This window comes from Tenrec ecaudatus, chromosome 11 (assembly GCF_050624435.1).
Source record: "Tenrec ecaudatus isolate mTenEca1 chromosome 11, mTenEca1.hap1, whole genome shotgun sequence".
In the NCBI taxonomy this organism is placed as follows: Eukaryota; Metazoa; Chordata; class Mammalia; order Afrosoricida; family Tenrecidae; genus Tenrec; species Tenrec ecaudatus.
The window spans coordinates 64,319,189-64,333,511 of NC_134540.1; the positions used below are offsets into that span (position 1 = coordinate 64,319,189).

The 14,323-nt window shown below is 47.7% G+C and overlaps 2 protein-coding genes across 4 annotated transcripts in view; one reads left to right on the forward strand and one right to left on the reverse strand.

Annotated features, from left to right (window-relative positions):
• POLR1A (RNA polymerase I subunit A) overlaps positions 1–3,704 on the reverse strand; it is a 62,401-nt gene extending 58,697 nt beyond the window's left edge. The window contains exons 1-3 of the mRNA XM_075563096.1: positions 3,514–3,704; positions 2,526–2,730; positions 1,499–1,648 (exon numbers count right to left, since the gene is read on the reverse strand). Coding sequence (XP_075419211.1) covers positions 1,499–1,648; positions 2,526–2,730; positions 3,514–3,590 — 432 coding nt within the window. The 5' untranslated portion in view covers positions 3,591–3,704. The remainder of the gene's footprint in view (positions 1–1,498; positions 1,649–2,525; positions 2,731–3,513) is intronic.
• A 302-nt stretch (positions 3,705–4,006) lies between these two features.
• Positions 4,007–14,323, forward strand: part of PTCD3 (pentatricopeptide repeat domain 3) — a 33,171-nt gene continuing 22,854 nt past the window's right edge. For 2 of the 3 annotated variants that reach the window (XM_075563098.1, XM_075563099.1), the window contains exons 1-5: positions 4,007–4,141; positions 5,869–5,921; positions 6,017–6,053; positions 9,552–9,597; positions 13,804–13,872. In XM_075563098.1, the coding sequence (XP_075419213.1) occupies positions 4,041–4,141; positions 5,869–5,921; positions 6,017–6,053; positions 9,552–9,597; positions 13,804–13,872 (306 nt within the window). In that variant the 5' untranslated portion in view covers positions 4,007–4,040. The remainder of the gene's footprint in view (positions 4,142–5,868; positions 5,922–6,016; positions 6,054–9,551; positions 9,598–13,803; positions 13,873–14,323) is intronic. The other variant, XM_075563100.1, reaches the window with a different exon arrangement.

The window sequence follows — 14,323 nt, forward strand, 5'->3', positions numbered from 1 at the left end:
AGGTGGCCTCAGAAGAGGACAAGGCTAGCAACGCCATTGTCAGATGGGTTTAGCCCAAGCAGCAAGTATCAGAAAGACCTGCGTTTGATGGACTACATGGAAGCATTCCATTGCGTGGATCGTACCAAATCACGAGACTTTCAGAACACTTAAAATTGTGCTCATGCAGAACCGCACAGTGAAGAAGAAGAGGCGAGCATCTGAAGAGAACAAGGAGACACTGCATGGCTTAAAGGTGGAAGAAGTACTCAGCACGGCTGTGTTATTTCACTTTATTTGATGTGCTACACGAACCCTTTGAGAAACTGGAGTAAATGAAGAGCACGGCATCAGGACTCTCAGTAACAACCTCGACTGTGCAGATGGCACGTGGCTGACTGAGAGTGAACAAGCTCTGAAGCACCACCTGGTGAAGGCAAAGTACTGCAGTCTCGAGCATGTGCCGAACCAGAACATCAGGAGCCCAGAACTCCTTACAGCTGGCCAATAACCGTCACGATCAACGAAGAAACCAAAGCGATCAAGGATTTCATTCTCCTCCAACTCACAACCATTGTCCATGGAAGAGCGGTCAAGATATCAAAATAATTCTTCCAAATGTTTAAAAGCAAAGATGTCAACTTGATGACTAAGGTGTGCCTGACCCAAGCAGGATTATTTTTAGTAGACTGTGAAAGCTGGACAATGAAAAACTAAGGTTGAAGAACCCAGAAGCTTGAAATAGCCAATGTACCATGGACTGCCAGAACCAGTACATCTGACCCGGAAGGTGGAGCGTGAGGAAGCTCTTCAGAAACAGACATCCTTCTGCTTACTTTGAGCTGTCATTAGGAGGCACCAATGGAAAAAGACACCATGCTGGAAAACAGTCAGCAAAAGAGGAAGAGACGCCGGAGGAGACGGACTGACAGCAGCTGTAGTAACAGACTCCCATGCAGCAATGACTGTGAGGAGGGCACAGCACGGAGCAGCATTCTATCCTGGGATACAGGGGATTGCAAAAGGCTTGTGGGAAAGCCATTCTTTTTGATGCAATCTGTCCTCAAGGTCACTATGAATCAGCACCAACTCAATGGCATCTAAGAATAGCTGACATCTTCTAGGCTTTCCTTATGCCAACGTATGTGAATACACAGAGAAATCCAAAATTGAGAAACCTTACAAGTGGCACTGAATTGTCAAAAGAGAAAGGGGAGAAACCGTTGTAGATTAAATGAGCGCAAAGAGCTGCAATAATCAAAAGCAACGCATGAAGTTTGATTGGAAGCCCAGTCCAAATAGAATAAGACAACTGAGGGGTAAAACGGTAGTCCAGTGTTGTTTTCAGTAACTTTTTCCCCATGACTTTTCTGACTTCGTGGTAGCATACCTAGTTATTGACAGGCAGCCAGTCATAGGACAGAAGGACCAAACCATTCCTATGGCAATTCTTATGGACAGCATATGATCATCTCATCCTCCTCCATTATGATTTCCCTGACTGCCACAACCCCCTTACCCTGCCCAGGATGTGCTCCAGCTCGTAGACTGCTTGCAGGACCCCAACTTCCAGAACCTTCAGCTGAGAGACTAAGAGGTGAATCACAGCCCGGGGGCAGGTCAACATGTGACAGTTTAAACAGGAGCCACGGAGCAGCAGGTAGAGTTTCTGGGGTATGGGTTTAAAAATAAAGAGAAAACAGTATATTATTAGAATGAAACATAAAAATCACGGTGATTTAAAATGCTCTTAAAACTTTCATTTTTATGTTCTTGAAACGAGTCTTAAGAATTTCCCTTTAGCCTATACTTTAAAAGGGCTTCTTAGACTCAAGCATTAGATAAGCATTCTCCTATATTCTCTCATGGGGAGCTTTGGTGGTACAGTGGTTCCAAGATGGGCTGCGATCCATGTGGTTGGGAGTTTGAAACCACCAGCAGCTCCCCAGGAGAAAGACTGGGCCTTCTTTCTACTCTTACAAACAGTTATCAGTCAGCATCGACTGTCTGACAATAAGTGGGTTTTTAGGGGTATATTCTCTCACTGGCTTTCATTTGAATTCACTAAAATTTGGGAAATACTTTTGGTAGGCAAAAGATTTTTCTAGGAAACTACCTTTATTTTATTCAAAGTATTTCGATTAAGACAATTTTCTTAGTATGATTAATAAATTGTATGCTTACTCCATTATCTGTCTAACATGGTAGCTGAAAATGTACCAGCAGGCATCTGAACAGCAATTTCATTCTTTCTTCACTGTCTCACCTTCTGGGGCTCTGCTGTCCCTGCCACCAAGTCAAACACTTGGTAGGCCTAGAGAATACTAAAGGTTCTTCCACGGCCAAGGAGTTGTCACCCAGATGAATTGACCCAACTTGGCTCCTCCAGGCTTTGAATCTCATGCAGGAGAATCCCTTATCATCATCCATGTAGCTGGAGATTAACCTTGTCAGCAGCACCTCTCAGGGGGTGAGAGGTGGCACTCACAAAGCCAACCAGCGTCCCTAAGACAAGCGCACCCAGGCCAGCCCAAGGCAGGACGTACATCGAAAAGGAGAGGGTTGTACACCGTGAGCGGGAGATCGATGTGGCCCAGGTGACCAGAGCAGTTGTTGAAATCCTGCACACAGGTGGAGCACACCTCTTTGGCATCTGCAGGGCCCAGCGCTAGATCATACAGGCCATTCGCCGATGGGTTCCCCAGGCTATCCAAGTACCGAGGGTTTGTAATGGACTTAACACTTAACTTCCTAGAGAGGCAAATAAAGAGAAAAGACCAAGGAAAAACTATGATTACCAGCTTCTCTGAAGGATTTTTTTTTTTGACAATTAGAAAACAAAGTGATCATTTGTTTAACACCAGTGTCCTCAGACACACAGAGGGGTCCTAGGGCAGAGTATGCTAGTCTGCCTGGAGCAACGGAGTGCCCCCAAATGTAATGTCGAGGCTGCACGCACAAGTCACTCCATAAACATCTGTCAGTAAAGGAGTGGCAAAATGATTTAGAAACACATTTTTGTTCAAGATGCTCCAGATGATCTCTGGAGCAATGGAAGTGTTTAACTTAAGGAGAACCTTAACATAACGTGGTACTGGTAGTGGCTGAAGGTTGCGAGATTCTCTGCTCAAAATTGTTAAAGGCAACCGTGATCAAAAAGGAAACTGGAGTGTCCTAGACTTGGGTGAGGAGGGCTACAGCGAATCTTGAAGGGTAATTCTTTTATAGACAAACTGACTACGTGTTTAATTAGTCGCATAAAGGCCAATATACTAACTCCACAATCGCTTAATTAACGAGGTCAAATAACGATGTAACTCGGAATGAGTCCCATCTCCAGGCAGCTCTGCCCCACAAGCTTCCAGGCAGCGCACGCTGGCCCGGGAGCGTTCCTGGGACTACGGATCCCAACAGTCCATGCGCCAAACGCCCGCAGACTCCGAGGAGACGGTTGGCCCAGGGCTTTCTGGGAACTGTAGTAAGGCACCCTCCTCCAGAGCGGCTGCGTGTGCGTGCTTCCCACCAACCCCTTACTTGAGCTCTTCGGCCGAATACATCCCGAAGGAAATGCCCTGCAGCCGCCGCCAGGGCACGTTCTTGGAGCCCAACATCTTGTCCGTCAGCTAGGTGTTCCGACAACCAAAGAGATGTTCCAAATTGCTCCCGGTCGATGCTTCCCTCAGCACTCGGCTCGCAACCACGTGATTCAAAGTGCGCTTGCGCAGGGAGAAACGCAGGCTGGAATGGGATCGACGTAGGCGAGGCCACCTCCTCTGTAGGGGGGGAGACTATTCCCACGACTCACTTCCTCATCTTGAAAACAACCGAAGGTGCACAAAACACTAAAGCCATAGATTCGAAAACTTTCTACAAGGCAAATGAAGCACACGAAGCAGAACGCTCTTGCAATAAAGGCTTTTAAGTCATAGGCCTGTCCTCGATTCACGACTGCTTTCATTTGGTTTCGCCCCAGCCAATAGCGGGCTCTCCCCGCCCACCGGATCCCTCGCTCCCAGAAGGCCCCGGGGCGGCTTCCCAAGATGCTCCGCGGGGAGTGAAGGATGGCGGCCGCCCGGCCTCTTCGTTCCTTGGGGGGCCGCTGTAGGCCTTTTCTGCCGACCGGCTGGAGGGCAGGTCCTCGTGGACGGGCCCCAAATTGTAGGTAAGAGAAACGTGGAGGGCTAGAGGGCCCCAGAAAGACGCCCAGCCTCGGCTTGGTCCTGTATTTTTCTCGTCGAGTGTGCCGTGAGACGTGCAACGATGGCGGGAAGTGCGCATGTGCTTGTCAGCTCCCGCGCGCCGTCCAGCCCACGGCCTTGACCTAGACTTTAAGGATCATTGATTTACTTGGGTGCTGGTAGATTTGTAGAACTCAGGAATTAGCATTGTTAGCAGAAGGGCGACCCCACTTCTGTAGCGCTTCCATTGTAGTACGCGGCTACTAGCAATCGCACCTTACATTTCGAAAATATTATCTGACCTTCACTTATGCCCAGTGGGACGAGCTCTTGTCTGTCCAATTAAAAGACCATTTACGAGTGTTAATTTGCTTTTGCAAGGACGGATATTTGAGCAAATAAATCAATTTATTGGATAAGCAGGACCTGATCATGTCCGTTCACATTAGGAATGCTGTGCTTGCTTCACTTTGGAACATTATGCAAAAAATTATCTTTGTGAAAATATGGGAAGCAGTAATTTGTAGTAAAAAGCTAGGGGAGAAAAAACTGAATTCAGGGCTAGCTTCCTTAGTTGGACGGCAGCGAAGTTTTTTTTCGTCATCAATAGAAGGATCCTGGTGGTCTAGTGGTTACAAATTGAGCTGCTAACCACAAAGTCAGCAGTTCAAAATCACCATGGGCCGCCCTTTGGGAGCGAGATGGAGCTTTGTACTCTGGTAGCGTTACAGTCTTGGAAGCTCACAAGGGCAGTTTCTATCCTGTCCAATTGCTTCGCCACGAGTCATCATCAACTCGATGGCAGTGTTTGGTTTTATAGTCAGACTAGAATATTGAAAATAAAAGTCATCCCACTGCTGTCATATCAGTGCCCACTCAGCGATCCTGTAGGACAGAAAGGAGCTGCCCCATCAGGTTTCCACGGCTTCTTTACAGAAACCAACTACCATGTTTTTTCCTCACAGAGCTGCAGGTGGGTTTCAACCACCAACCTTTTCGTGGGCGACCAAAGGTTAACTGCTGCACCTTCAGGCCTTGGAACTAGTATAGAAAAAAAACACTGCATTCACTTTTATATTACCTGTCTAAAATCCTCCTTTAGTATCTTGTCCAGAAGAGAAAGTATTCTGCTTGGTCCTGCAGAAGCCTTAATGTTACTCCACCTGAATCTTCGCTGTCCTCCACTTTTCTGGTCCTCTTTTTCCGGCTAGGACTTCTCACTGCTATGAAATCCGTTCCAACTCACAACAAACATGTAGGACGGGGTAGATTTGTTCCTATGGGTTTCCGAGACTGTAACTCTTTCCGGGAGTAACATCTTTCTCCCTTGGAGCAGCCGATGGTTTCAAACAACTAACCCGTGATAAGCAGCCCAGAGCATAACCACTAGGTCACCAGGGCTTCTGTGTGAGTGTCTGGTGTTGGCATTTAACCATTCTCTTTGCCCGAGTGCAACTTCCCTAACTCAGCATTCAGCCTCAAGTTGCAGTGTTCTGTGCCCTAATGTCATGAGAAGCAACTATAATTTGAAATGATTGATCCCTTTCTGAAATTCCCCCATCAGGAGAGGCAATCATCACACACTGACATGAACCATTCCATTTGTTCCATCAATGGTGGTGAAAACTTTGGATTCGGAATTCCCGTACAGGAGAGATGAGCTGAGAACATCATTAGTGAACATTAGCTTGAGTATTTCTGTTTTTCACAGGCTTTACTCTGGAAGTGAAACCCTCCCAAATGTTCACGGAGCCGATGTGACAAGTATGTGAAAATCTGAAATCATTCGGGGATCAGCACATTGTATACTAGTTCTTCTGGGCAACTTTGATAAACTTTGCTTCATTTTTCACATTAAGGTGTCGAAGAAGTGGTCATTCCAAGAAAGAAAACTTGGTGAGTATTCCGTGATGTTAACAAATGTACTTACTGTGAGGGTAGCATGATTGTACATGTTAGGGATGAGGGTAATGAGGGTGAATAAATCAGACCAAATCCTTTTTAAAGATTATTGGAGGCTCTTACAGCTATTATAACAATCCATACATTGGGAGGGGGGAGTGGGGAGGGAGGGGAAAAAAAGAGGACCTGATGCAAAGGGCTTAAGTGGAGAGCAAATGCTTTGAAAATGATGAGAGTAAAGAATGTACAGATGTGCTTTATACAATTGATGTGTGTATGGATTGTGATAAGAGTTGTGTGAGTCTCGTAATAAAATGTTTAAGAAAAAGAAAAGGAGAAACAAAACCAATCCATACATCAATTGTATCAAGCACATTTATACATAATGTTGCCATCATTTTCAAAACCATTCTCTATCTACTTGAGCCCTTGGTATCAGCTCCGCCAAAGTCCTTTTAAGGCACTTTGATCCTAGTAGGAGGGACTGGTCAAGTCAACAAATGATGAACAGTCTAGATACTGAGATGTGATATGATGGACAGAAGACGGGACCAGGCATGAAGGCTAAGTGAAGAGCCAATGATGCAGAAAGCAGTGGGAGAACTAGAAAAGGAATGTAACCCAGAGAATGGAAAGGAAGTAGATGGAGATTTGAGAATGAAGGGGATTGAGCTTTACTTAGATGAAATGTTAAAAGACCCACTATATGGACTAATGTTTACTTAGGAGTTACTCATGAACATCACTGTTAGGCTAACTTCCTAAGGAAGTTACCTCTAACGTGATACAGAAAATAAGACAAATTTGAAGTCATTGTGGTCTGGGCTGCAAACTTAGTTTTTTATTCGCTGTAGCCTTAAACCAGGGGTCCTCAAACTAAGGCTCGCGGACCATATGCGGCCCACCAAGGACATTTATCTGGCCCCCCGGGTGTTTTTGCCCATTTTGGTTTTTTACTTCAAAATAAGATATGTGCGGTGGGGTCGGTGCACTCGAAGCTGTCGAGTGTGAGAGCAGCACGGGAACCTGGTAGCACTGTCTTTCTGCAGCTTCTCCCATGGGCGAGGTTTTCCAGAATCACTGTGAACCCGCCGTCTCCGTGTGTGCCAAGTGCGGCTGCGAGCTGCTCTCCAGCCGCTCCACGTACAGCACTCATCGCCGTGGCCAGCCTTCATGGAGACCGTCCACGTTGAGAGCGTGGCCGAGCGGCCCAAGCGCAATCAGCCTGATGCCTTTAAGGTGTCCTGCGGTAAATGCGGCCACGGGCTTGGCCACGAGTTCCTCAATGATGGCCCCAAGGGGGGCAGTCCCGCTTCTGAATATTCAGCAGCTCCCTGAAGTTCATCCGTAAAGGCCACAAATCTGCCTCCCAGGGAAAGTAAGCAGGCAGCCCAGCCCCAGCACCCACAAGCATTGGTCACCCCGCTTTAGAACTACAGCCTGCTGACCTTCAGGCAGGGAGGGCTGGATGGGGGGGCGGTGTTTCCTGACGATCCTACCCCCTGTGCCAGGATAGGGCCGAGGGCTGGTTCATCTTGGCCTCCGAGGCTCGAGGCTGGGACTCTGGTCTTAGGGTGTCTGTGTCTTGAAAGACATAACACCCTTGGCTTCTCTAAGGGGCTCCATCCCTCACCAGGGCCTGTGTTGACCCCCTAAGTTGTGTGAGCAGATGCAACCACTACAAGGCCACGTCCCAGTCCGCGGCCCCAGCCCGGTCACTGCATGAATCGCTCTGGTCAAGTCCTTCCAGGCTCACCAGGGCACTGACGGTCTGTGACCTGCTGGGGCATGCAGGCCTATGGCACAACCCCTGAATCCCAGGTTTCCATCTGTGTGGGAGAGCAGCCACTGGTCCATGGTCTTCCTACCAGTCCCCGGTGGGTCTGTACCTGCCAAGCCTGCCCCAGGAGCGTATATCCAGAGCTCCTGGTTGCAGCCTCACCCTCTCCAACTTTCTGAACTGATCGGCTGGAAACTAATAAAGCAAAGAGACCCAGCAGGCTGCCGTGTCCATGACTGGGTCTGTTTCCACCCTTTAAAAAAAGTGCAGTGTACATAGAAATTTGTTCATAATTTTAAACTGTTGTCCGGCCCTCCAACGGTCTGAGGGACAGTGAACTGGCCCCCTGTTTAAAAAGTTGAGGACCCCTGCCTTAATTGACCTGGTCTCATTTATTCAATATTTGTTGAATATGTAAGACGTAAAACTTAACCACAAAAGTGATTGCAGTACTTTATTATGGCATGGACTTCAAGGCCCCATCAGAAAGCCAGGTCTTTCTGAGAATGACCTGAAGACTTGTTCATTGTTTAAATAAACAAGATTCTTAAGTTATAAAAGTAATGAGTAGTTATGAAAGGAGGATGGGATAGTGTACCTAGCCTGCTAAAAGGAAACAGTTTTCAGCAAGCCCACTACCCAGAAGCCGGTTGATTGGTCTTTCTATGTCAGGGGTCCTCAAACTCACTGTCCCTCAGACCCATTGGAAGGCCAAACCATAGTTTTAAAAAAAAAACTATGAACAAAATTCTATGCACACTGCACATATCTTATGTTGAAGTAAAAAAACAAACGGGGCAAACACACCCGGTGGGCCAGATAAATGTCCTCGGCGGGCCGCATGTGGCCTGGGGGCCGTAGTTTGAGGGCGCCTGGCCTATGTCATAGGTAGGGAAGTAGCGACGCTGTACCTCTGTAAGTTAATTGACCACTTTTAACAGTGCACAGAGTACTTTTATCAACCCACTCTGCCTTTGTCACTCAAGAAAGCACAGGGAATGCAAAAGAAGCGTTTTGCAGCATGTGGTCTCCGATAACTTGTATCATCTAGTAAGTGGGTTGTGGTGCAAGATGCCTCTGACCACCAGCGGAGTACAAGATTGTAGTTGAAACCAGAAAAGAGCTGCGGTCGTCTGATACCAGTTGTCTGTTCGTTTTCACTGGGATCTGGTCAAATGTTCATGAGTTTATGAAGGTGTGTAGCCAATTTAGTTATGGGTGCTATGAGAGTACATAGCTTAGTCACTCTTGGCTGGAATGATATGACTTCCCAGCAGATGAAATGGCTCGTGGATACTATCCCCATCTAGTGATTCCTCAGTTTTGATAGAGTATAAAATTTCCTGCATGGGGATTTGTCTTTTTCAGGTGACATATTTTTGTGTTAGATTAGACTTTATTTAAAAAACTGTGTTTGGTTTGTTAAATTTGCTACAGTTCTCTTTTGGAAATGAAACATTAAACCTGACATTAGAATGAAAAAAAATCAGGAACCACAGGGAGCAGTGAAATGTATATCTGGAACAATTTCAAACTACCTCTACGCCTAAGACCTAGATAGTGTCCTCATTTTCTGATCTGTCACCACTTTGATCTTGGGAGATAAAGTACGCCCTCTCTGTGAGACGTGGCCAGTCTGCTCCGAGTAGACTCTCTGGGTCACGGGGGGAGTGTGAAGAGCCGTGTGGTTAAGGTGTGATTCTCATTCTTAGGGATAATGTGGCAGTTCTCCAGGCCCTTGCCTCCACAGTCAACAGGGTAAGTGTCTAACACAGATAATTATTTAACGTTCAGACTGCTTCATTACTCACAATTTAGCTATTGCGGCTCCAAAGAGTTTCTTAGAAATTGCCTGATCTCTTCTCTGCTTGATATGTCAATGAGGAAACCAGGTTTTTAAAGTGTTTAAGTGACTGGCTCGGCGCTGATTTAAATATGTATAAGTCTTGACTTTATCTTAAGGGCCCTTGTCTTTTTGTCATGTTCTTCTCAAATTCTCTGTTGTTAGTCCCAGTTATCTTTAAACATTATCAACTGAAGAGGTGGTTGAGGGGCCTTTTGGGGGGTGGGGGTTGGCTTGTGCTAGCTAAAAATCCAGGTGGACCATAGGATACTGTGGAGAGAGCACCTGCATGCTAGAAACACTGCTTAGAGTCAGAAAGGGGGACCGAGCAAAAGACTTTGTGTTTCCTCACTAAGTGCTTGCCTGTCATCTTGACGAATACCTTTCTCAACGCTTCTGTTTCGGGAGCTGCAGTGGAAGGCTCCTCAGCACCGAGCTCAGGGCGAGGGTGAGAGCAGAAGGAGCCGTGTGTGTCAGAGGGTTGGGGACAGGTCCTGACAAAGGACAGGCCCCGAAAATGCTGGCTCTTCTCATTGATGGGATTTTTCAGTCATCTGCTTTGTTGGCTATTTGTGAATGAAGTTTGGAGTCTGGTAGCGAAAACTAAATCGCAATTTTTTTTCATTACCTTGAAGCTACTTTTAATTTCAGTTTTGGGGAAATTGTCCAAAGTAATCCAGTCTTTTCTCCAGCCACATGCCTATGGTTTTTCACCTTCTTGGAGGCCACTATCACAAATAGCTAGACTGGCTCTTACACTGTAAGAGAAGTGCATGGGATGTTGGATACAAGGTGCACCAGTACACCCGAGCAGTTTCTGAGCAAGGGTTTTAAGAGACTGCACCCCCCCTCAGGGGAAAAACGAGACTTCCTGGTCCCGAGAAGCTGTGAGTCTTGGGAACTCTAAAGAGCAGCGCCCCTCTGCCCTGTCAGGTCGCGGTGAGTCGGAACTGACTGTGGCAGCGGTCTGATTGTGGGTTTGGATCTGCCCACTTGCAAGTCTTGCCGGTTTTGGACAGTCACTCCATAAGTCGGCATGTGTGTGAAAACCTCTCTGTGTGTGCATGTTAATAAACTCCACTGGTTTTGCTTCTTGGGTGAACCCAGACTCGGCCTGATGTATGCACTAGAGAAATGGGCCTCTCTAGGTGGTCCTCACGGTGTTCGTGAGGATGGCTCATGTGGACGCTGAGTGCCAAGAAGTCGCTAGCAAGCACTGTGCTGCGTTGTCACATTAGATACGCAGTTCATGGGTAGACCCTTGAGGGGGGGGCCTCGAGGAAAACTGAGGATCTTGGTAGTAGGGTGATGGCAACAAGCCTGAGCTGCTGTGGGGATACTGAGAAGGAAGCCTAACCTCGGTTGGGAAAGGACACTCCAGGATAGTCAGCACTGGAATGGCCAGAGGAGCAGAGGTGACAGTGGGAACAGCATTCCGCGCAGGGGCACATGGGTGAGTCGTGCGGTGCGGTGGGAATTGAGGCTTGGAGAGATGAGGTCGGGAGTGAAAGAGGACGGGAGATCATGAATCCCACACAGTTCGGGTTTTATCCAGACTTCTGAAGAATCGCAAGCTTAAGTGTGGGGGCTGCAAAAAGTTCGTGGAAAAATTCACTATCTTTCCGCAAGCTTACAGACACATTCTCATACTGCAATTAGGCATTGGGACATGCGGGGAGCCTGAAGCGGTTAAACAGTGATCTAACACAAGCTTTTAGAAAAGCATTTGTCTGACACAGCTTTTAGAAAAGAGAGTGGGAATTATGTTCACTTACATATGTGAAGTAAATGTATTTTCCCTTTTCCTCTGCAGACCTACATCCTTGGCTTTCACAGTAATGCAGCTCCTTCCTAGTTACTCAGGCCTTCCTCTGGGGTGTGGTCTTTGCCTGGTCTTTTTCTCATGCTTCCCTTTAGCAAATCCTTTTGTTTCTTACTGCAGGATGCCTGTGTTCATAGTCCCCAAGGCCTCTCACAGGTCGCTGAGTTAGGAGAACTCACAGGATTCAGCATGTGGTGGCTGAGATTCATGAAGGCAAAAGTAGCAGAGGGAAAAGTGCATGGGGAAAGTGAGCAACCAAGCTAACCCTTCCCGGTCCTCGCCCAGTGAAGGCCCCAGGACCCAGCGAGTTCTGGTACTGAGCCATGAGTGTGAAATGTCTGCAGGGAAAACCCACTGTAGACTTAGTGCGGGCGGGGTTGTCCCTGGATGCTAGTCATGTAGGAGGGGTCCCTGAGGAATTCAGATGGTTTTCTACACTTCATTGCCTACCGAAGGCGTGGGGTAGTTGGACCCTACCCAGCAGCCCCTCGGAAGAAAGCCCATTGGGAAGCCCGGGGAGCTTCGTGCTGTGACATGACGTGCAGAGAGCTGCCATAAGTGGAATCAGCTTGCAGCAGCTGGCTTAGTCATGCAGAGCTCCCTGCCTAGCATGTAAGACCACGCCATGCTTCCCCAAGGAAAGCCGGGGTCCAGCGTAAACCACCCTGTCCAGGTGAGGGACACTCAACCACTCCCCAGTGCTGGGAATGGTGAGAGCCCACCTGAAATAGTTGAATGGAAGTAATGGCCTTTGAGTTGAACTTAGAGTGGCCAGTGCCACTCACGCGAGATGGAGAAGATAACGAACGGGGAGAGTCGCTTTGTCGGGCGAGTTTGGTTTGGAGTGTGTGCACTGCAGGGCCAGGCTGGAGAAGTTGTTTCCCTGACCATAGTGAGAGCCATTGAGAGCCTCAGATGGAAGAATAAATCCAGTAAGTTAATCCAGCATGTCACCAAAACTGGAGTTATTGGGAGACCAAAGTAGGTGTGTGTGAGTGTGATCAAATTGGAGCTGGAGGCACGAGGCTTGTTTTCAGAGTGTAGTCCAGAGCTGCTGCCTGTGCCTAGACCCTTTGCAGCTTCGTAAGAGCAGTGTGTTGTCACTGTGTGCTGTAAAGTGGATTCTAACTCATAGTGATCCCCGTGTAAGATTGCCCATAGTATTTCCTTGCCTCTAACCTTTCCCATGCTCCAGGTCTGTCTCAGAGGTGCAAGGTAGGCTCAAATTGCCAGCCTCCTGGTTCACATCCAAGCACTCAGCCAAAGAGGAAATGAGCCTCCTATGGGAAGTGGGAAGAGCCAGAGCTTTGAAAGCGGCAGCAGGAAAGTAGGACCAAACAGAATACCAACTCCAGACTCCAGGTGTGAGCAGCCTTCTCTTGAGAGCTGTAGGAAACTGCCCTCGGGAAAGGCTAGGCCAGTAGGCCCACTGGCCGTGGTACAGCTCAGGGGCAATCTCTGCAAGGGAACAGGCCCTCCAGAAGGCCCAGGAAAGAGGGTGCAGGGAGTGAGTTGGGGGTGCTGGAGAGTTAGTTTGTTTTCAGCGCCCTGGCACTACAAATGTTTTAATGGGACCGTGGGTAGCAGGACATGGTGAAGTTGCTGCTGCTCTGCCTCGGGCGAGGATCTGGGGGTACCCTTGTCTGTCCGGTGGGAAGTGCTCGGATGAAGTTGACATGATGTAGCTAGTGGTCCTATTTTGAAAGAAACCATGCTCTAGTGCAGTGGTTCTCAACCTTCCTCATGTTGCGGACCCCCCGGCCCCCAATATAGTTCCTTGTGTTGTGGACCCCCTCCCCAACCATAACATTATTTGCGTTGTTACTTCATAACTAATTTTGCAACTGTCATGAATCTGGCGACCCCAGTGAAAAAAGGGTTGTTCGACTCCCAAGGGGGTGGCGAACCACAGGTTGAGAACCACTGGTCTAGGCATTCCTCACCTGCAGTTTAAAATAGTTCCTGGTGTTAGCGCGTCTCCCTTTTTAGACTCAGTTATAGGTGGTGACCCTTGGTTGGCTTGGGGTAATTGTAGCCATTTCTTGAAGAGCTGAGAGGACTTAGGTGTAGGTGTCCGTGTGTGCCTGCTCTGTGTGTGTGTCCATATGCGTACATAAACCAGGGGTTTCAGACCGTTTGTGTGATGCTGACATTGACAGGCCAGGGGGCTTTCTCCTGGATAAGAATTATATAAAATCTTATATGTGTAATTAAAACAATTTGTAGAATCTTTGATCATCCAAACTCATTAACTCCTCTTCATAACTATTTAGCTAAAGAGACTCTGCCTTCTCCACAGGACCCCACAGCTGTTCCCTGTGCATTTCAAGATGATCCATACCTCATTCCAACCTCCACTATGGAGTCTGTGAGTCTTCCCATGTAACTTCTCTGGTGTTGGGCTTTTTCCTGCTGGTTTGGGTGCAAGATGTATATATCATTTAACTTCATTGTAAAAACCTATTAGAAATTGCAGCTCTTGGTACAACTGGTAGGCTGAGTCTTTTACTGCTTCCCCCAACCTCTCCCAAAACGGATTGTTTTAGTTTCGAGTATTTAGGAATCTTCACACTTGAGTGACCCTCTCAGTTAAGCTGCACTAGCTTTCTGCTCCCTTAGAGAGTTACCCTCTCAGAAACCCACAGGGGCAGAGGGGGCAGGACTGCCCTCTCCTACAGGCTCACTGTGAGTCAGAATTGATTTGATGGCAGTGAGTTTGAGTTTGATTGGTCCCCCCTTAGATTGCCTAGTGTGATCTGAACTTGTTCCCGTCGCCCCTAGTGGAAGAGGGGTGTAATGCAACATGGTTTCTAATTGGG